This window comes from Grampus griseus, assembly GCF_964374135.1.
Source record: "Grampus griseus genome assembly, chromosome: 20".
NCBI classification, from domain to species: Eukaryota; Metazoa; Chordata; class Mammalia; order Artiodactyla; family Delphinidae; genus Grampus; species Grampus griseus.
Genome location: NC_139014.1, coordinates 36858292 through 36880600, shown reverse-complemented (window position 1 = coordinate 36880600; position 22309 = coordinate 36858292). Strand labels below are relative to the sequence as shown.

At 40.8% G+C, this 22309-nt stretch overlaps 1 protein-coding gene across 1 annotated transcript in view; it reads right to left on the bottom strand.

The window, feature by feature from the left end:
* Positions 1-22309, bottom strand: part of CA10 (carbonic anhydrase 10) — a gene marked incomplete at both ends in the record, with an annotated part of 622237 nt that overhangs the window by 21008 nt on the left and 578920 nt on the right. Inside the window, one exon of the mRNA XM_082679881.1 lies at positions 2762-2857. Within this exon, the coding sequence (XP_082536007.1) occupies positions 2762-2857 (96 nt within the window). The remainder of the gene's footprint in view (positions 1-2761; positions 2858-22309) is intronic.

Below are 22309 nucleotides of genomic sequence, written 5' to 3'. Positions count from 1 at the left end.
GATACAGGGTCTCTCATTTTCTGTTCCTGCCTACCTTGAGGCAGGAACTGGGGAGGAGAGGCAGAAAGATCAGCAGGAGGGGAGGGCTACCAGAGGTTTTGTTCACGTCATTTCTAGGTACCAGTGTCCAGAACAAGGCTGGACTGTGTCCCATGCTCAGTCAGTGTTTGGGGATGAGTGAATGACAAGTCACAGCTTGGATAACTCACTGTGGAGCATCTGGGAGTTGATTATGTTGGACAAAGATAGAAGTGCTGTGGCTTATTTTGAGATCTAGCCAGAAAGCTTCAGGTTTGCTCAGGGAAAGAACAGAAGCATCCCTAAGAGCCAAACTGGCCTGAGAAGATGCAGGAGCTAGTCACCATCCTTTCACTGACCTCAGGGTCTGGGGCATATGTTCCACTCAACAACCCGCAGGGAAGCAGCAGGACCTGCATCAGTAATCTCGGTGGAAAGAGTGTTTCTGCAGGAGCTTGTGAAACACACCAGGAGTTTATAGTTAGGAGGCTGACTTCCTGGTGAATCAATCACAGTGTCAGCTGTAATGTGCCTGCACTTCCAGGATGACATACACTGACTTAGGAGCTTTAAGCAAAGTGAGGCAATGTCAGTGGCAGGGACTGAGGCACTCACCAAAGGTCAGGAGCTGTCGGGCAGCCCATGTTGGCCGTGAGAGTTACTCATGGAAGGCCTGGCATTGTGAGTCCCTGGACACGCATGGCACAATTTTGTGAAATATCTTTAAGCTTCATGACAATAAGCTTGACCCAGGTTGAATGCATCAGTTGGTTATCAATATCATAATTGGGGCTGGTTGAGGGATATAGTTATTTGCCCCATGTTTGTGGGCAGCATGGGGATATGGGGGGAAAGTTTTTAAATGTTGTTTTCTCTTTTCCCCCTCCCAGCTCTGTGAATAAGGTCATTAGTAAGGTCATTGACTTGCCTTAAAGTCAAGCAAGACTTGGGTTCCATTCCTTTATGGGCTGTTACGAACTACATGCATTAGGATGGAATGTCAAAGATTCTCTGAACCATTTTCCTCATCTGCAAGATAGGGACATAATACCCACTCCACAGGTTTATTATTAGGGTTAAATGATAAAATATATGTAAAGTACATATCTCAGTGCCTGGCATTTAGGAACCCATTGTTTATTATAACAGGGTCTGTGATGATGTCAAGACATATAGAGCAGGGACTGGCAGGATCAGTCTGTACCAGGACCAGTTTCCTTTGGGAAGTCACATCAGGTATTAAGAAGGCACGACAGCTTAAAAATGTACTTCCTCTATCAAAAGCCCCTTCCTATCTTTGCCAATGACAAGATAGACGAGGTGGGGTTGGTGGCCAGTGACAGCAATATGTCACTAATGCCTCTGTCCAATGTTCAGCTCTACTGGGGCCACAAAAAGGTGAGGTGAGGGAGAGTAAGTTAGGAGGTGGTGTAGCCAGGCAGGGCAAAGTGCTTATTGAAAAGGGTGATGCTCTCAAGGAGGGAGGGGGAGTAGTGACTGGGGTTGCCCCTGTACCCATTCTTCTGAGTGATGCCTGGGGTTGCCCCTGTGCCCATTCTTCTGAGTGATGCCTGGGGTTGCCCCTGTGCCCATTCTTCTGAGTGATGCCTGGGGTTGCCCCTGCACTCATCCTTCTGAGTGATGATGATGCCACCACGGAAGCTCTGTTAAAACTCACTAGTGCCAAATGCTGAATTTCTATCGACCGTCATCAGATTCCAAGTTCTGATTGGAGCACTTCCTCTAATGGTCTGGCTAAAACTTCCCAAGGGGCTAGCACACTGACTGCCAACTTTTAGAACTGCCACCCTTTGCTTTTGCTTTTTTTTCCCTTTTGGAAAGACAGTTTCTTTTGTTTTCTTTCTTTCTTTCTTTCTTTCTTTCTTTCTTTCTTTCTTTCTTTCTTTCTTTCTTTCTTTCTTTCTTTCTTTCTTTCTTTCTTTCTTCCTTTCTTTCTTCCTTCCTTCCTTTCTTTCTTTCTTTCTTTCTTTCTTTCTTTCTTTCTTTCTTTCTTTCTTTCTTTCTTTCTTTCTTTCTTTCTTTTTTTTAATTTGCAAACTTGTTTCACTCAACAACTGTCAAAATGTTAAAGGTAATTATTTTTTAACAAATTAGAATTTGCTTGCTTGGAGGGTTGTTGTTGATGATGACTGTAAGAAGATGTAGAGCCTCCCTAGAATGTCTTAAAGTCAGCATTGGTGGCCTTTGCTTAATTATTCACAAGGATGCTTACAAAGGAGAAGGACAATGGAAGGGAAAGATGATACTCAGAGCAATTGTGGGAAGCTGGAGGGAGCTGTTTAGTGCAGTGCCTGGAGGGGAGAGATATCTCACATTTTCCTTTCATCTCTTTTTCCAAGGGTTATCTGATGGACAGGTCTTTAATCCGGTGGGGTGTCAGTGAGAAACCATCTCCCCTTATATTGCTTCCTTCTGATTCTTCTGTATGAGTGGGACCTAAAGCCTACACCTGGATCCAGCACACTTTTTCTCTCTAGGACAAAAGCTACCTGAATCCTCAGGCCCCAGTGCTCTGAAATGGAACTCATTGTTTTTGCATCTCACTGAAAGGGGCTTTATTTATCATGAATCTCATGGAAATAAAAGTCACCCCCTGCAGCGTTTCTTGGGCATAGATATTACCTCTGTTGCTGTTTCTAAGATCCAACAGGACCGCAAACTGATATTCTGATTGGGGTGGGAATGGCAAGAAGAGAAGAATGAAGGAACACAATACACTTACTTTTATAAATATAGAAACTACCACCAATCCATTTGGGCTCTTTGCAGCTTCTGTGACATTGGTATATAACTCGTGGTTATAGTGGATGAGCTGCACCTGGCAGGAGTGAAAAACAATAATAAGAACAACAATCTAGCATTAAAAGATGTGAGGTACGGCATATCGACCCTACATAAGGGTAAACTGTAAAGTACATTGTAGAACAATTGGAAAGATAATCCTATAATTGAAGAGATTTCAGGGATATGATCTGTGTGTGTGTGTGCATGTATAAAATACGTGCACACACACATACACACACATACAAAATACCCATACATATTTGCAAAAGTTTTCTGGTAACAATCATGCATTTAATAAGCTTGGTGCCCATCTGGCTCTGGCTTCATCTCAGGACATTTCCCCTAAAGTGTGTGTAAAGTGAATTTCCCTTATTAGGAGCAGAACTGCCCTACAGGGGTGGACATATTTCCAGGCTGCACTACCAGCTGCCATTGGCAGCAAGCAAATCTTCCTCATGGCCATAGACAAGCAGGGAATTGCTAGGTCCTGAGTCAGCTCAGTGACACTGAGAGGAGACTGGCCAGCCTGCAAGATGCAGTGCTCCTGATGGAGAGAGAGCTGATGGCTTAGGCTCCTGATGTACCAGCCTGTACCAGTCACCTGATTGTGCAGGACTTAACTTGCTCTTCATTGAATGAAGATCAGCAATCTGCCTGTTGAGCCCTTGTTCATTCATTTCAGGCTGTGGCTTTAAAATAGCTTTTTATGTCCATGCCACTCTCTCACTTTGTCACAACTTACCCTTCCCCCTCCCCATATCCTCAAGTCCATATATACACTACCAAATGTAAAATAGATAGCTAGTGGGAAGCAGCCACATAGTACAGGGAGATCAGCTCAGTTGGTTTGTGACCACCTACAGGGGTGGGATAGGGAGAGTCGGAGGGAGGGAGACACAAGATGGAAGAGATATGGGAATATATGTATATGTATAACTGATTCACTTTGTTATAAAGCAGAAACTAACACACCATTGTAAAGCAATTATACTCCAATAAAGATGTTAAAAAAATAAATAAATAAAATAGCTTTTATTTTTTAACAGTATGGAAGTATAATTTTGTAACAAACTAAAAGAAATTAAAAAACAAAAGTTCCCCTTCCCCACCTCTTTCTAATCCCAGTCCAAGCAATATGATTATTAAGAGTTTAGTATTTATTCCAGATTTTTTTTGTGCTTATTAATCATACACACATATACATGTAGAGTTAAAAAAAACACTAAATGGATAAATTCCTAGAAACATACAACCTACCAAGACTGAATCAAGAAGAAATACACACCTGAACAGACGAGTACAAATAAGGTGATTGAAGTAGTAATCAAAAATCTCTCAACAAAGAAAATCCCTGGACCAGATGGCTTTGTGGGTGAATTCCACCAAACATTCAAGGAAGAACCCATACCAGTCCTTCTTAAACTCTTCCAAAAAATAGAAGAGAGAACACTTCCGAACTCATTTTATGAGGCCAGCATCATCCTGATACTAAAGCCAGACAAAGACACTGCAAGAACAGAGAACTAAAGGCCAATATCTCTTATGTACATAAATGCAAAAATCTTTAATAAAATCATAGCAAACCAAACTCAACAACACATTAAAAGGATTATACACCATGACCAAGTAGGATTTATTCCTGGGATGCAAGGATTGTTCAACACATACAAATCAATCAGTGTGATATACCACATTAACGTAATAAAAGATAAAAACCACATGACCATTTCAATAGATTCAGAAAAAGCATTTGACAAAATTCACCATCCATTCATGATAAAAAATCTGAGAAAAACAGAAGGAACTTACCTCAATACAATAAAGGCCATATATGAAAAGCCCACAGCTAACATCATAATTAATGGAGAAACACTGAAAATTTCTCCTCTAAGATCCAGTACAAGGCAAGGATGCCCACTCTTGCCACTTCTATTCAACAAAGTCTAGGCAAAGCAATTAGACAAGAAGAAATAAAAGACATCCAAATCAGAAAGGAAGAAATAAAATTGCCTCTTTTTGCAGATGAAATGATCATATATGTAGAACACAATAAAGACTCAACCACACAAAAAACTCTTGGCACTGATAAATTAATTCAGTAAAATTGCCGGATACAAATTCAGTATACAAAAATTGGTGGCATTTCTGTACACTAACAATGGACTATCCAAAAAGGAAACTAAAAAAATAATCTCATTTATAGTAGCAACAACAAAAATAATATACTTAGGAATAAGCTCAACCAAAGAAGTGAACAACTTGCACACTGAAAACTATAAAACACTGGTGAGGGAAATTAAATAAAATAAATGGAAAGACAGGCCCATGTTTGTGGGCTGGAAGAATTAATATTGTTAAAACGTTCATGCTACTATAGGTGATCTACAGATTCAATCCAATCCCTAACAAAATTCCAAAGGCATCCTTTACATAAATAGGAAAAAAACCCTAAAATTCATATGGAACCACAAAAGACCCTGAGTAGTCAAAGCAATCTTGAGCAAGAAGAACGAAGTTAGAACGAAGCTAGAGGAATTACATTTCTTGGTTCCAAAATGTATTTCAAAGCTATAGTAATTAAAACAGTATAAATACATATGCATAGACCAGTGGAACAGAACAGAAGGCCTTGAAATAAATCCACACACTTATGGCCAACTGATTTTTGACAAGGGTTCCAAGAACACATAATGGGGAAAGGACAGACTCTTCAATAAATGATGTTGGGAAAATTGGATATTCCATGAAAAATAATGAAATTGGAACCTTATCTCATACCACATACAGAAGTCAACTAAAAATGGATTAAGGACTTATATGTTAGACCTGAAACTATAAAACTACTAGAGGAAAACATAGGAAAAAATTTCTTGACATTGGTCTTGACAGTGTTTTTTTGGTTATGACAGCAAAAAGCACAGGCAAGAAAAGCAAAAACAGACAAGTGGGGTTGTACCAAACTAGAAAGCTTCTGCACAGCAAAGGAAACAATCAAAATAGTAAAATGGTAACCTACAGAATGGGAGAAAATATTCACAAACAATGTATCTGATAAGGGTTAATATTCCAAATATCCAAGTAACTCATAACAACTCAATAGCAAAAAAACCCAAATAACCTGATTAAAAAATGGGCAAATAATTTGAATTGACATTTCTCAAAGGAAAACATACAAATGACCAATAGGTACATGAAATAGTGCACAACATCACCAATAATTGGGGAAATGCAAATCAAAACCACAATGAGATATAACCTCACACTTGTTAGAATGGCTATTACAAAAAAGACAAGCGATAACAAGTGTTGGTGAAGTTGTGGACAAAAGGGAACACTTGTGCACTGTTGGTGGGAATGTAAATTGGTGCAGCCACTATGGAAAACTGGATGGAGTTTCCTCAAAAAATGAAAAATAGAACTATCATAAGACCCAGAAACCCCATCTGTGTATATGTCCAAAAGAAATGAAATCTGTCTCTTAAAGAGATATCTGCACTCCCATGTTCACTGTAGCATTGTTCACAGTAGCTAAGATATGGAAACAACCTGAGTGTCCACTGAGGGATGAATGGATAAGGAAAATGTGATACATACCTCTCCCCACACACTAGAATATTATTCAGCGATAAAAATAACCGAAATCCTGTCATTTGTGACAACATAGATGAACCAGATGAGCCAGAAGGACCTTATGCTAAGTGAAATATGCCAGACACAGAAAGTCAAATACTGTATGAACTCATTTATAGGTAGAATCTAAAACAGTCAACTCATAGAAGGAGAGAATAGAATGGTGGTTGTCAGGGGTTGAGCAGAGAGGGAAATGAGATGTTCGTCAAAGGGTACAAAGTTTCACTTATGAAGGTGAATGAGTTCTGGAGCTCTAATGTACAGCATGGTGGTGATAGTTAACAATATTGTATCACACACTTGAAATTTGCTAAAAGTATAGATCCTAAATTAAATCTTTTTTTAACATTTTTATTGGAGTATAATTGCTCTACAATGGTGTGCTAGTTTCTGTTCTACAACAAAGTGAATCAGTTATACACACACATACATCCCCACATCTCCTCCCTCCTGCATCTCCCTCCCACCCTCCCCATCCTACCCCTATAGGTGGTCACAAAGCACCGATCTCATCTCCCTGTGCTATGCAGCTACTTCCCACTAGCTATTATTTTACATTTGGTAGTATATATAAGTCCATGCCACTCTCTCACTTTGTCCCAGCTTACCCATCCCCCTCCCTGTATCCTCAAGACCATTCTCTACATCTGTGTCTTTATTCCTGTCCTGCCCCTAGGTTCTTCATAACCACTTTTTTTTTTAGATTTTATATATATATGTGTGTGTGTGTGTGTGTGTGTGTGTGTGTGTGTGTTAGCATACGGTATTTGTTTTTCTCTTTCTGACTTACTTCACTCTGTATGACAGACTCTAAGTCTATCCACCTCACTACAAATAACTCAGTTTAGTTTCTTTTTATGGCTGAGCAATATCCCATTGTATATATGTGCCACATCTTCTTTATGACCCAGCAATCCCACTACTGGTCATATACCTTGAGAAAACCATAATTCAAGAAGAGTCATGTACCACAATGTTCATTGCAGCTCTATATACAATAGCCAGGACATGGAAACAACCTAAGTGTCCATTGACAGATGAATGGATAAAGAAGATGTGGCATGAAATTAAATCTTATCACACACACCACACACACACACACGCACATATCTATGAATTTGTGATGGATATGATATTTAGTTCGATTGTGGTGATCTTTTCACAATGTATACATATATCAAAATATCTGTTGTATACCTAAAATGTATACAATTTTGATATGTCAAAGATATCTCAATAAAAATAAAAAATGAAAAGTGAAAAAACAATGGAAATGGAATCACTTATAAGTAACTGTGAACTTGATTTTAAAAAATTATTTTTTAAAAAATTAAAAGTAGTCTGTGGCTATCTTTCTAAGTCAATGTGTATGGATCTACCTAAATCTTTCTAATAGCCATATAATTCTCCATCACATAAATGCCCCATAACATATTTAACCATCCTCTCACTAGTTTTTAGGTTGTTTCCATTTTTTTTGTCTCTCGGAAACAGTGTCACAGCAAGCCTAGCATTATCTTTCTATAATGGTATTAGCATTTTCCACAAGCTGATTTGAGAATCTAAAAAGATGGTGCATGTAAAAGTGATTTATGACTGAAAGTATAAAGAGTATTCATTATTCCCAACATCTTATGTTGAATTTAAAAATGAGGTGTAGTTTTAGAAGCTGAGAAAGTCAATGATAAAAAAAGGGTACTTTTCCTTGATCTTTGAATAAAACATCTCTAACAGAGTGAATTACAACCTTCACTGTGCATCCAGTTCACCTGGGTGCTTTTAAAATCCACCTATGCCTGCCCCGCAAATTCTGATTTGATTCTTTTAGGGTGGGAGCAAGGCACTGATGTTTGTTAAAAGCTCTTCAGCTAGAGGGCAGCTGGAGTGGAGAACCAGTGCAACATAATCAGTGAGCATCAGTATCCCATCACTGTCCACTCAAATGGATGGTCCCTTGAGTCTGATAATATTCTGAACATCTTGAATCAGTAGAGCTTCTCATATTATTGCTGCTCTTGAAATATCCTATTTGTTTATTGCTACTTCACTTCTGGTGTGTTTTGCCAATGGTGGCAGATGGTTATACAGCAGCTACTCTGTCATCAAAAAGGCAACTGCAGTCAGGGGTTAGTGAATCTTCTCTGCCTGTGCAGGACTCAGGCCAGGCAGGCTTACAGGTCTGTGCTCATCAATCTCCTCCCTCCCTACCTCCCACCCACACAGCCAGGACTTTCTGTAGGTGGAGAACCAGGAGCTATAGGGGGACCTGCCACATCTCCTTTCAGTGTTGAGTAAGCTTCTTAATGAGAATCAAAACACATCCTGCCAACTGCTAAGATCTTCCCACCAGGTGACCTAGAAAACCACCTGGGGATGTGCCAGTTCTTCAAGGCATGCCTTGAAATTTCAGTATTTTCTGAGAACTAGGCTTGGAGAGCAGAGAAGTGGAAGGCAATCAAGTGGAGTGATTCTTCTCTCCAACTTATAAGACTGAAAAAGGTAGGAAGATGTCTCTTGGATGCCCCATAGGGTAGGATCCCATAGGGACCAGGGTTGTGGCAAGTATAGGGATGAGGCTGTGCTCTGCTCTAAGCTCAAGTTAGCACATTTGGGATTTTGATCTGAAGTCTTGCCTCCTCTATGTTCCAAGGTAAGTTGGCTAGGATCCTGAGATCATGGTGAACCATATGAAATTTACTTTTTGATTTGCAAAAATGGTGATTTTATAGAGTTAACATAATCTTAAAATAAAGCTATTTTGAATACAGCATACCCCCACATGCCCACACACGAATTACACGTTAAAAAGATGACATAGTACTTTCCTACTCAATGTGCAGTACAGGGACCAGCAACAGCCTCAGGATCTGGGAACTTGTTAGAAAAATGCAGAATCTTGAGCCCTACTCTAGACCTCCTGAATCACAATCTGCATTTTAACAAATTCCCAGTGATTTGAATGAATGTACGTCATTAGTAGTTGAGAAGTACTGGTTTAGCAGATACTGCTGGCTGGTTAGCAGGGGCCTATTTTGTCTGGTTGTTCACCCTTCCTCTGGTTCACTTCAGCTGAATTTAGGGGTACATACATTATGTATGTTGGAAGATAGGCTGAGCTCAGATCATAGGAGGCTTAGACTAGGAGCCAGGGAAGGGATTTGAACAGGAGATACTATAATCACTATGGGCTGTAAGAGGGAGACTGGAGCAGGGAAAGACCAGAGGTAAGGAGGATATAATTTCAGGTGGTGGTCTTTAAGGTGGAGAATGTTCCATAGGACTTTGTAGTTTATAGGATGTGCATGTGTGTGGTGAGTGGGCACCAAGTGATCCCCCAGGCCTCAGACCAGTCAGGACCACCAGAAGACCCCAGGAGGCAGCTTGGCAATGGCCAGGCTTCTTGTTCCCACATGTCAGAACACAATTTTGGCATCAAAGGCAAGAGGGACATTCATGAATCAACAGCAGGGCTTAACTGTGAAAAAGCACTGCTTCCCTTTCACCTACCTCCCAAGGTCCTTGTCAGTAGCAATTATAATTCCTGCAGCTGTTGATTTTGTTTTTCTCCAGGCAGGCACAGTGGGCCCAATCAAATACACACTAACCACATACACGGTGCATAGGTGTGGGTGGGTCTGGGGGAAGGGGATCTGCTGCTTCTCCTGCTATTAATTTGGGGTTGGGGAGCAGCTATGTGCAAATCATATCCTGCTAGGAAGACAGTATAAGATTGGCAAGTTGGTTCTGAAAGTGATGCCTGTGGATTGCCTTTTGCCATTTATGGGTAATATTTTTAAATCCAAACCCTACTAAGTCAGAATTTTGAATAATTTGGATGAGCACTTAAGCTGTAGTTTGAACACCAACTTTGGTGCTTACTCAAGGTAATCAAAGTGACGTGACATAGGAGATTTATAAGTGAATGCTTGACCTTCTGAGCAAGTGTGTGAGGCAACTAGAACTGCAGGGACAATGTTGAAACTGCTTACAAGAACAAACTCTTTGGGGGTTAATGATGACATTCTAATTAAACACCGCTTTTAGCTATTCATTAAAGAGACAACCCAAGGGTTTCTGCTAGCTTAGTTGGAATTACCATGTGAAAGAGCTAAGCCTGGATTACTGGAAATTATTTTATAATCTTGACTTTTTAATTAGTTTAGACAGGTGTCTGAACTTTCGAGAAGCTTTCTGGAAATGCAAGACTGAGAAATGGCTGTCTTAGAGGAAGAAATAAGATATTGTTGGACTTTTCATGATGCTCAGACATGGTACACTCTGTGATCCAGAGCATTTTCTAAGTTCTCTGAGATCTGATGTGATTCTTCATTGTGTGACACTAGCTTTAATCTTGTGTTCTCATCCCAGAACATGCTGTCTCACCTCAGTCTTTTACAAGGAGCTGGAATTTGTTCATTCAAAATATTTTTGAGGGTCAACCATGTGTTGAGGCCAGTGGGAGTGAGACTGATAAAATGCTTGTCCTCCTAGAGATAATTTCAGATGGTGGTAAGAGCTTTGAAGGAAACAAAACAAGGTTTTGGCTTGCAAAATGAATGACAGTAGTGGAAATATTGGGGGGTGGCATGCAGGGGTGGGGACAATGTCAGGTAGTGTAGCTAGTGAAGATCTCTCTACAGAGGTGATATTGGAGCTGAGTTCTGCTGATGAAGAGGAGCCAGGCATGGGAGGACTGGAGGGAGGTACGTTGTTGGCAGAGAGTGCAGCCAATGCAAAGAGCCTGAGGTAGGGATAAATAGCTGACTATGGTTGGGAAGGGTGAAGGTGGCTCAAGATGGGACTAGCTCATACAGGGCTTTGTAAACCATGGTGAGGAGCTTTGATTTTATTCCAAGTGCAGCACGTAGCCATTGGTTTTAAGGAATAAATCAATTGATCTCTTGTGCATCATTTTGTTTGTTTGTTTTTTCTGATGTGTACTTTTGAAAGATTCCTCTGGTCACTGTTGGAGGGCATAGTTGACAGAAGAGGCTTTGTCTATACTTCTTTACATTACAGCTCAGCTTTGACCTCATCTTCCCCAGGACACCTTCCATGAACCACTGACACTGAGCATCAACTGCAGCTCCTCTCTGCTACCATGTACTTTCATTCAGTGGGCAAGATCAAAATATCTTACAACTAGGATGGCATTGTTAGTAGGTAATCAGAACAGATGTAAGCCACTGACAACTGGCATAGTCGTATGGGTGCCGAATATCCTGTTGATGTTAGTCATCATCATCACTTATTGATGATCATCACCAACATTTGTTGAACGCTGCTTTGTTCCAGAGACAATGCCAGCAATAACATCATCTCACTTAAATCTCACAAAATTCCATGAGTTAGTGACATTATCTCCATTGAAGTCATAGGCCACTGGGCACTGGGCCACTGAGAGATTATTTGCTCAAGAAAGTGGTAGCGTTAGGGTTGTGCCTAGTTCCTATGACTATAGAGTTCACATTCATGCCCCCTGTGATTTTGAACCTGTTTTCTTTATGTTTGTATCTATTTTTGAATAAACATCTCAAGGGCAGGGGTATACCTGGTGCCTGTCATGGGACATGGCTTAGAGGATATGTTGGCAAGTGCTTGCTTAACGACTCCCATTTCTGCATCTCATAGAGATGGGACCTTAAAAACAAACCCAGGCTAGTCCACTTTTAAAAATGAAGAAACTAAGATCAGAAAGGAGCTATGTCTTGTCCAAGATTATACAGTCATTTGTACATCCATTTGTTCAACAAGGATTTTTTGAGCAACTAATAAGTGAGGGAGAGTGATATGAGAGGACGAATAAGGAAGCAGGACGAGACTGTGGAGAGCCTGGCAGGCCAAGCTAGGGGGTCTGGATTCCATTCTAAGGGTGATGGAAAATTATGTTTTTGTCCTAGAATTCTCTTAGGACCAAAAGCAAAGCTTCTTCTCTGCCCCATAACTGAAGTGAGGAGCCAGGCAAACATTGGCCTTTGGTGACAAGTAACCCAGCTTTCAAGCTAATCAACAAGTACTTATTTTTACTAAATGAGAAGACCTGCTGCAAGCAGGATTCCAAGTTGACAGCAAGCTATCCTTGTCATTGGTTAGGCTGGGCGCAGCCTCTGGTGTAAAGGTCTCAGATCGAGTCTTCACTTCTCAGAAGTGAGCTGACTCACCATTGCATGCAGGGCTGTGGCTCACTCATCCCTCAGGCCACGGCAGAGAGACCAACTGTGTTTTAAGATCATGATGTATACACCTTAGTTCGTCTCAGTGTGTTGCTGCATTAGCAGAAGTCCCTTACTGAACTGAGGAAAGAGCAGCCTTGTAATGGAGGATCACACACAGCATTTGGAGTGATAACACCACCACTCTGATTACCCCTGCTCAAACACCTCAGTGGCTTGCCATTGCTTTTAAGACAAAGGCCCAAATCTGAGCACAGGTCTTGTGTGGCCCCTGACTTTTCCACCCATGTCCCCTTGTTGGATGTGCTCTGGCCACAGAGACCTTCTTTTTGTCTCCCTTACACATCATGCTTCCTCATTCCCTAGAGCCTGTGCACATACCATCCCTCTGTTTAGAACACACTTCCCTCCCCTCTGTGCCTGACTCCTGTTTATGAACAACTTTAGTTCTCAACTCAAGGGTCATCTCTTGAGAGAGTTCTCTATAACCCACTCTCATGGCATCCTGTGCCTTTCCCCTTTGAAACACACATTATAGTTTTATTTAAATATTTATTGTGTGATTGATTAATGTCCATCATTTTCACTGAACTTAAGCTTCATCGAGGCAAGGACTGTATCTGACTGGTTCTTGTGATGTCCCCATTACCCAGCACAGTACCTGGCACATATGAGTAGTAGTAAGTTTGAAATAATTGCTAAATGAATAAAGAAAGCCATGCAGACTGGCAATAATGCAACCAAATGTGATGTCCCAAGGGAAAGGGAAAGCAAGGTGCTTGGCTGAGATGGTAAAGGAACAGCCCATAATCCTCAAGGATATCTCTAATGGGAGCCCAGATACTAAATACCACATTGGGTTATATGGATTTCAAAGCCTAGCTTTGCTACTGGGTACACTTGGGCAAGGCAGGCCTCTCATCTAAAAACTGGGATAATGCAGATGGCCAACAAGCACATGAAGAGATGCTCAACAACACTAATCACCAGGGAAATGCAAATCAAAACCACAATGAGATATCACCTCACACCTGTCAGAATGGCTATCATCAAAAAGAACACAAATAACAAATGTTGGCGAGGATATGAAGAAAAGGGAACCCTCCTACACTGTTGGTGGAAATGTAAATGGTACAGCCACAGTGGAAAACAGTATGGAGGTTTCTCAAAAAAACTAAAAATGGAGTTACCGTATGATCCAGCAATTCCACTCCCTGGTATATATCCAAAAAAAAACAAAGACACTAATTCAAAAAGATACATGCATCCCGATGTTCATAGCAGCATTATTTACAATGGCCAAGATATGGAAACAACCTAAGTGTCAATCAACAGATGAATGGATAAAGAAGATATGGTATATATACACAACGGAACACTACTCAGCCATTAAAAACGAATGAAATTCTGCCATTTACATCAACATGAATGGACTTGGAGGACATTATGCTAAGTGAAATTCATCAGACGGAGAAAGACAAATACTGTGTGATATCACTTATATGAGGAGTCTAAAAAGTACAACAAACTAATGAATACAACAAAAAAGAAACAGAGTCACAGATGTAGAGAACAAACTAGTGGCTATCAGTGGAGAGAGGGAAAGGGGGAGGGGCAACGTAAGGAGGGTAAAGGGGAGTAAGTGGTACAAACTATTAGGTATAAAATAAGCTACAAGGATATATTGTACAACACAGGGAATATAGTCAATATTTTATAATAACTATAAATGGAATATAACCTTTAAAAATTGTGACACTATATTGCACACCTGTAACATATATAATACTGTACAGCAACTATACTTCAATAAAAAAAATAAAAAATAAAAACAGGGATAATACTACTAACTACTTCATAGAACTGTGGTGATGATTTTTTTTTTTTTTTTTTTTTTTTGTGGTACACGGGCCTCTCACTGTTGTGGCCTCTCCCATTGCGGAGCACAGGCTACAGACGTGCAGCAGGCTCAGCGGCCATGGCTCACGGGCCCAGTTGCTCCGCAGCATGTGGAATCTTCCTGGACCGGGGCATGAACCCGTGTCCCCTGCATCGGCAGGCAGACTCTCAACCACTGCGCCACCAGGGAAGCCCTGTGGTGATGATTTTATGACACAGAGTATATAAATCTAGTAAGCACTCAATAATTAGCTACTGTTGTTGTTGTTACACTATAATTATTATATAAGCTATAGATAATAGAGCCTTCAGCTCCTGAAGAAACAGGGTGTGTACAGTCCCCTCTTCTGGATTCTCAGTTTGAGGTGTTACCTATTCATGACCTGGATCATTTTCCAACATATCTTGTCCCATTTAGACATATATGGAGCAGCTACTCTGAGGTAAGAGCTTTTAAAGAGAAATGTATCCCCAGTGGCTGATACTATAATTTTCAGGTAGTGGGAGACTCTTTCTCTGTAAAGAGTCATAAATATGGTCATATTAACTATATGGTCTCCATCACAGTCATGCAATCCTGCTTTTCTATGAAAGCAGCTATAGACAAAATATAAAAGAATGGGCATGGCTGGGTTCCAATAAACCTTTATTTACAAAAACAGATGGTAGGCTATAGTTTGCTAACCCTGCTAGTTTAAGTTTCAGAGATGAATAAAAAATTTTAGGAGCATACATTTTCCAGAAAGTATTCTTAGAGATAGGAAGAAAATACATATTTAAAGAATATAAATATTAATCTCTCCCTTCCCTTTAAATGATAATGATTACCATTTCATATTTCTATAGCCCTTTAAATCTTTCAAGGCATATTCAACTCAAGTGAGTATAATTCTAGTCAGTGAACAAGTCCCAAGCACCCATCCTATGTCAGACCCCAGAAGTCAGAGGTAAATGCTATATGTTACCCCACTTTTTCCTAAAATAGGCAAAGGATATAACAAAGTCACAGAGAGGATAAACAACTCTTCTGAGGTCACACAAACAGTGGTCCTGGTTGACTTTGCTTTCGAGTGTATGACATTTTCTTTCCACAAGAAAGGAAAAGTGTTTAGTATTTGAGGGGAGATCACATTTTAGCAGCTGTTGTTGGAACAAAAATTATAAGCTAGAATTTATTTATAAAAAGTCATTAACAAGTTTTTCTTTCTGTATAAGAGTACACACAGTCTGCAGAGAAGAACACAGTTTGAGATTTACCAACTGCCACATTCTCACCCTCGGTTTGGCAATTACCACTGGTCTGCCTGGTGACCGATGGTTTCCTGCATTTTAAGACATGGAATGCAATTCTGGCTAAAAATTTTTAAAAAGCCTCCAAATGTGGTCCAGCTCTCACAGCAGCCTATAAAACCAGAGTGAAATATGTTTTTTTTTCCCCCCAGAAGATAGCAAAACTTGGATTTTAAAGCATGATGTTTTTCACAGAGTTGCACAGTTTGCACAAGTGCAGAGTGATATGTTTGAGAGCAGGATGATGCTGGAAAAGGCAATGCTTTGGGCCTCCTCAGATACCTTTTCTGTCTAATAACCTCAGGCTAGTGGCTTAGCTCCTCTGTGCTTTAGTTACTTCATCTGTAATATGGGGATGCATCTAAGGATTGTCATGAGAATGAAACAAGGTAATCTACTACACAGGCTTTCAGGAATTAGGCAGAGTATAATCAAACAAGCAAAATAAATGAGGTGACACATACAAAGGACCACACATATAAAAGGCCGTTATCAAGGGACTTCCCTAGTGGCGGTGGTTAAGAATCTGCCTGCCAATGCAGGGGACATGGGTTCAAGCCCTGGTCTGGGAAGATCCCATATGCCGTGGAGCAACTAAGCCCGTGCACCACAACTACTGAGCCTGCGCTCTACAGCCCGTGAGCCACAACTACTGAAACACAAGTGCCTAGAGCCCCTGCTCTGCAACGAGAAGCCACCACAATGAGAAACCTGCTCACCGCAACGAAGAGTAGCCCCCGCTCGCCACAACTAGAGAAAGCTCATGCGCAACAACGAAGACCCAATGCAGCCATAGATAAATAAATAAATAAATTTATAGATATATAAAAAGGTAGTTATCAAATTCTTCTTCTTTTTCTTTCCACGCTGCAAAGATTGGACATACTTTCCTTCTTATTGGTTTCTGGACTTCAAATTTGTTGTCACAAAACAAATTGCACACCAAGGATCTTCTAGAGAGTTTTCACACCCTTTTCACAACCTTCTCAAGAACCATTCAATTAGGGTGTTTTCTGATGCTTTTTTTCCCCCTGAAGTATTCTGAAATAGCTGTTTCTAGAAACCGATCTTTCCTTCTACGATCCTTTTTCTGAAGAAGCCATATCCCTTCCACTTCTCGTAAAAGAAACTGCTGAAAGCCAGAGCAGGATGGACCTCCTAAAATGAGGTCCAGATCATCCCAGAAGAGACCTACAGGGAGTGGTTGTTACCTGCCAGGATCTAAAGGTGGGGTCTGCAGATACTTTTGGAACCTTAGCTGATTTTAATTAAGGCTCTGCCTCAACTGCTTCCTGCAACCCAGACTTCATTGCTCCCATCCTTTTTCTCTGCAGTTGCCTACTTCCCGTCTATACTCTCATTACCTTAAACACATACCAGCAAAGAGCATGAATGAAGATCATTTATTGGCTCTGGAGTCAAACATCTTAGGTTCAAGTTCTGGGTTAGTCTTTTTGAGCCTCAATTTCTTCACATGTAAAAATGTGATTACAATATAACCACTCAAAGAGTTGTTGAGATGATTAAATGAGTCAAAACATGTAAATGAGCTGAAGTGCATAAATGAGATAAATTAGGCTTTACATGTAATGCCTGGCATATTCTAAGTACTTAATTACTTCAATGAACAAATGCATGTATGAAAATCCATCATGCTTGATCATTATAGTGCAACATATGTCTAATTAAATACATATATTTTCCTTTTTTTTTCTGAAAATTGACATACTCAATACTCAATCTTTTCAGGACACCAATAAATAATTCCTACAGGTATCCTGATTGGAGTAACTGGGGTTGGGGTTGAGAGGATACTTGGATGACCTCTTCAGAAGAAAAGGAAAACAAGTCATCTGAGGAATAGTGAGACTCCTCTGGGGGCAAAAACAGAGGTTAAATCAGACAAATTACAGGGGCAGAACCTGTCACTCCAGGGTCTCATACCAGAGACAATTTTTTCTTAGATTCCAACTCTTTAAGCAAGTAACTCTATCAAGACTTTTATGATATATTGTTCAGTCATTTCTGCTTTCTACAGAGGCCATGAACACCTATCATGGAGGAAGAAAAGATTAAATCCTCACAAACCACTTGCCAAAGCCGCTATATTCAGTTGGTGTTAATTCAGAAGAGTCACTTTTGATGAGTATTCTCCTAACTGTTTTTATTAATGGAAATAGAAATACAACATCTATTAGATAAAGAGAGGAGGATTTTCTTTCCTTTTGTAAATCAAGCTTCAGAGCAATTTGGATAAGAAGTTCATAGAACTAGGCTTGATTTTGAACACACTAATTGCATAAAGTGTGATACTTAATAACTAGAAATACATTCAAGGCCATTAAATATACATAAACAACATCCAGGATGGATTGATTCTGGGGATGAGGAACGGAAAGAGCCTTGAACCAGGCATCAAGGGGACTTTGTTTTAAAGGACAGTTGGCCACTCAGTAGCTGGGTGAGTCCCTGCTTCCTTTTAGATCTCGGATCTTTATCTGGAAAACACGGAGTTTTCAAGGATAGGGTTTTGTGATTTTTCTAAAAAAATGAATGCACATTGGTGGGAGGTATAGGCTGTTGCCTTCTGAGTTTCCATCAAAGTCAATTAAATGACATGATTCAGAAACCAAATATTTAAATAAAAGTTTCAGTAGACAGCATGTTTAAGCCTATGGTTGCAAATGGAGTGACTACAGGGGCCAGGAAGGTTGCATAGGTAAGAGAAGGGGGCTGGGTAGGACTGCAGCCAAGAACATGTGTGCAGGTCAGGAACAGTCACTGGGCCTCCTAGCTGCCAGTTTGTGACCTCTGGTTTCTCCATTTGATAGTATTTAGGCCAAATCAAATCAACCAAAAGAAAAGAAAATATTCCAAACCTGAGAATTGACTCTCAAGTCTTCGTTCATTTATTCTTTCAATAAACACTTATTTGTGTCTCCTATACACTTGGCACTATGCTGGGCATGAGATGATAAAAAGAGGGGAGATCTTAGAGGCAGAAGGAAGCACATGTGCATAGGCCCTGTGGCATGTGTAAAAGGTAGAGGCTGGAGCCCAGAAGTTAAGAGGGGGTTGAAGGTAAGATGACATAGAAGTAAAAAGTAGGGACCAGACCATATCTAGTCTTGGAGACCCTGGTAAGAATTATGCCTTTATCTTAAAACAATGAAAAGTCATCAAAATTCTAAGATGAAAGGGAGCATGTGTGTAGAGGAGTAGGAATGGTGATAAGGTCAGATTTAATTTTGGTGCAAATTACTCAACCAAAGACTATAGGGTGAAGTCTGTAACTATAGAGACTCTTCACTATAGCACATTTTCTCACTATGGTGTCTGACTCTACCAGGAATCACACTGTCAACTGTCTGCCAACTTTCTCCTATTCTTGCCCTTCCAGAATCTACCCAGCTTCTCAGTGAGCCATGCATTCCAAATCCTGGAATCAGATCACTTATATTCAATAACATACCTCATAAGAAAACAACATATCAATCCACATTACAGGAAATGGAATACTCTCAAACAGGTTTTGAAAAATCAGGAAAAATATTCAGGAAGATTATGAAAGATGAGTAGTGAGTACAAAACAACTTTTGGCAAATACAGAAAATTATTAGTTTATCGCAAAAAATAAGATACAGGTTATCCAATTATTAGAAAGTAAATGGCAAAAAATATCAAGAAAGCCTCAATACTTGTGTGGAAAAGTACAAAAGCAATAATGCAGGAACTAATCTGAGCAATCCAGGGAAGGCCACATTGGTTCTGGCCTGTTATTGCAATTTAAAATGAAGTCAAATGCCAGAGGATAATGGGAACCGTTTTTTGGGTACTTAAATGCCATATAGGAGAGAGGGAGCCACAAAGACAGACCTCATTGTAGAAGAAGGAGGGGACTGTGATAAATGTTGTTGAATGGGCTTACTGCCAACTTAATATAGTCTTAGAATCCAGCCCTCCTTCTGCTATCCAGGCAGTGTTTTATAATCAGGGAGAGGTGGACAGTTGTGTCTGGACAAGTCTTTACTGTATGTGACTGTCCCATGCATTGCAGGGCCTTTAGAACGTTTGTTTCCCCTCCCACTAATTGCTTCTTGTATCCCCCTCCCCCAATCATGGTGAAAATCCTAAAAGTCTCCCATACATTTCCAAACAAACTCTCCAGTACAAACAGCTGGAGTGTGGCGGGGATGGTGGTGGTGGTGGTGGTATGGATTGTTGGTACTGCACAGACTGAGGGTTATGACTGGGAAAACCAGTTTCCCTATCAAACTGGAGGTAATGGTGAAGTTCTCATGATACACATCTGTGCTGTACGTCTTCATGAAGGTTGCAGTCTCTGGAGTCAAGTGGAAATGACCTTCGGTTGTAATGTCTTTCCTGCTGTATCCATGTGTGGTCTGATTGTCATTCAGATCTTTGCATATTGCAGCTAGTTCCTTTCTCTCCCAGGGGATTTTGTTTTATAGAAAGGTCCTTTGATTTTGCTACTGAGGGGTGGGTCTGGGCCAGTTGTGGGTAAAAGGAGACAAAAGAAGGGAAAGCTGAATTACTCTCACTGTATGACAGGGGAGCCCAGATGGTGCCCTTGTCCCAGACGCCCAAAATATACTCTGGGAGGGAAACAGAGACAGCGTTTTGCTGACAGCATTTGGGAACAGGCATGAGGGCAGTCTATATTAAGACTTCAACATCCATTCTGAGCATATCTTTGTGTATGTGAGAGCACCGGGACTTTACTTGGAAACTACTGGGCCTAATCGCTCTGGGGCAAATGACATTTTCATTCTTTCCCACCTATCCAACATAAGCCAGGCCCAACTCTGTTGCTCTTATGATACTGGGTATAGCTCAATATCATGATTTCACCTGGGACCTTTGTCATTTGCCAGAGCAAAGGTTCTTTCCAATAAAATTCGGTTAGCCAGAGGGGGAGTTCTTAGTGTCTTGTACAGCCAGAGTCTGAGGTATTCCCAAGAGTGCATGGGGACAGTGAGCTTCACATCCACAGAGAGGTAGCACCCACTCTGCCTGGAGCTGTGCTGGGGGAGGGGGAACAATTCTAAGATGGAGACCTGGTCTTGGACTTGAGCAGTTCTCAGTCCACGGAGGGAGAAAGCCAACTCATATATGGATAGCTTAATAATTTACATCTTCACATCCATTTCCTCAACGGAAGAAAACAACAGCCCTGATGTGAATTAGGTCAGGAAGCCTTGAAATCCACTTTGGGACAGGAGAAACTGAGGACCTAAAGTCACTCAGCTGGTAAATGGTAGATTCTAGGCTTGAATCCAGGTCTCTTATTTTTCCAAACACAAGTCTATTTCCCATCTCTAGGCACTTGTTCAAGCTGCTACTTTTGCCTGGTGTACTTTTCTACTTTTATCCACCCATCCTATCTTGCCTGATCTTCAATTTAAAAAAATATTAAAGGAACTACTATATACTGAGAGTTTTCCACAAGCCAGCAGGGTCCTGAATGCCCTACAGCCATGCTCTCTTTCAATTCTTGTAACAGATAGACCAGCAGGAATTGTCCCCACTTAACAGATGTGGAAACTGAGGTCAGAGAGGTGGAATGACTTGCCTGAAGTCCCCCACCTAGTAAAAAGTGGAGCCATGAATCAAACCTGCTCTGTGACCTTAGGCACAGCCTCTGCTTCCACGGGGTTAGCATGATTGCCCCGCCTGCTTAAAGCCTCCCTGATCACTCTGGTCTGCACTCCTTTTACTTCCCCAAGCCTCTGGGACACCAACTCATGCGTGAACCTGGGGAAGTCACCTTCCCTTGTTGAGCCCTAGTTGAGAGATTGAATGATCTCTGAACCCCATTCCACCTCTGCCTTTCTCTGGCTGTATCTAGACTGTTCATTCTACTCTGAAGTTTCCATATGTTTATCTCATATTCACAATGAGTAATGACAACAACACTTGTGTATATTATTGAGCCTGTAGTTGATCCAGGACTGTGTTAGCTAGTTCACATTCATTATCTCATTTAATCCTCACAAAAACTTTATGCATGAGAAACTTATCATTACCTCCAATTTATAGATAAGGAAACCAAGGCATAGGGATGTTAAGTAACGTGTCCAAGTCAGACAGTTATTAATGGATAGAACAAGATGCCAAAGACAACATGTTAACTGTTAAGCTATGTGGCCCCCAAGTGGATGTAAATGCTTTGGGACTAGGGATGGTCACTCAGACTTGAGGGACTGGCTAAAGAAATGACTCTTATGGAACAAAGGCCTCTGGTACTGGAATGTTACCTAGTGTCAGCTGTGGAGAAAAAGGTCCAGAGGTCCATTGTCCAGTGTGCTCCTTCCTCATCCCCCAGCCTCAGCTCCAGCTGCCGGAATCCTGTCTCTAAGGTTGGAGGGAGCAGCTCAGTGTGATCACCTGTGAGTCTCATGCTCTGTTTCTCCCAGGTAGGAGCTACTCCAGACACACTGCCAGCCCTTCCTCTGCAAGTTCTGTCTGGGGGA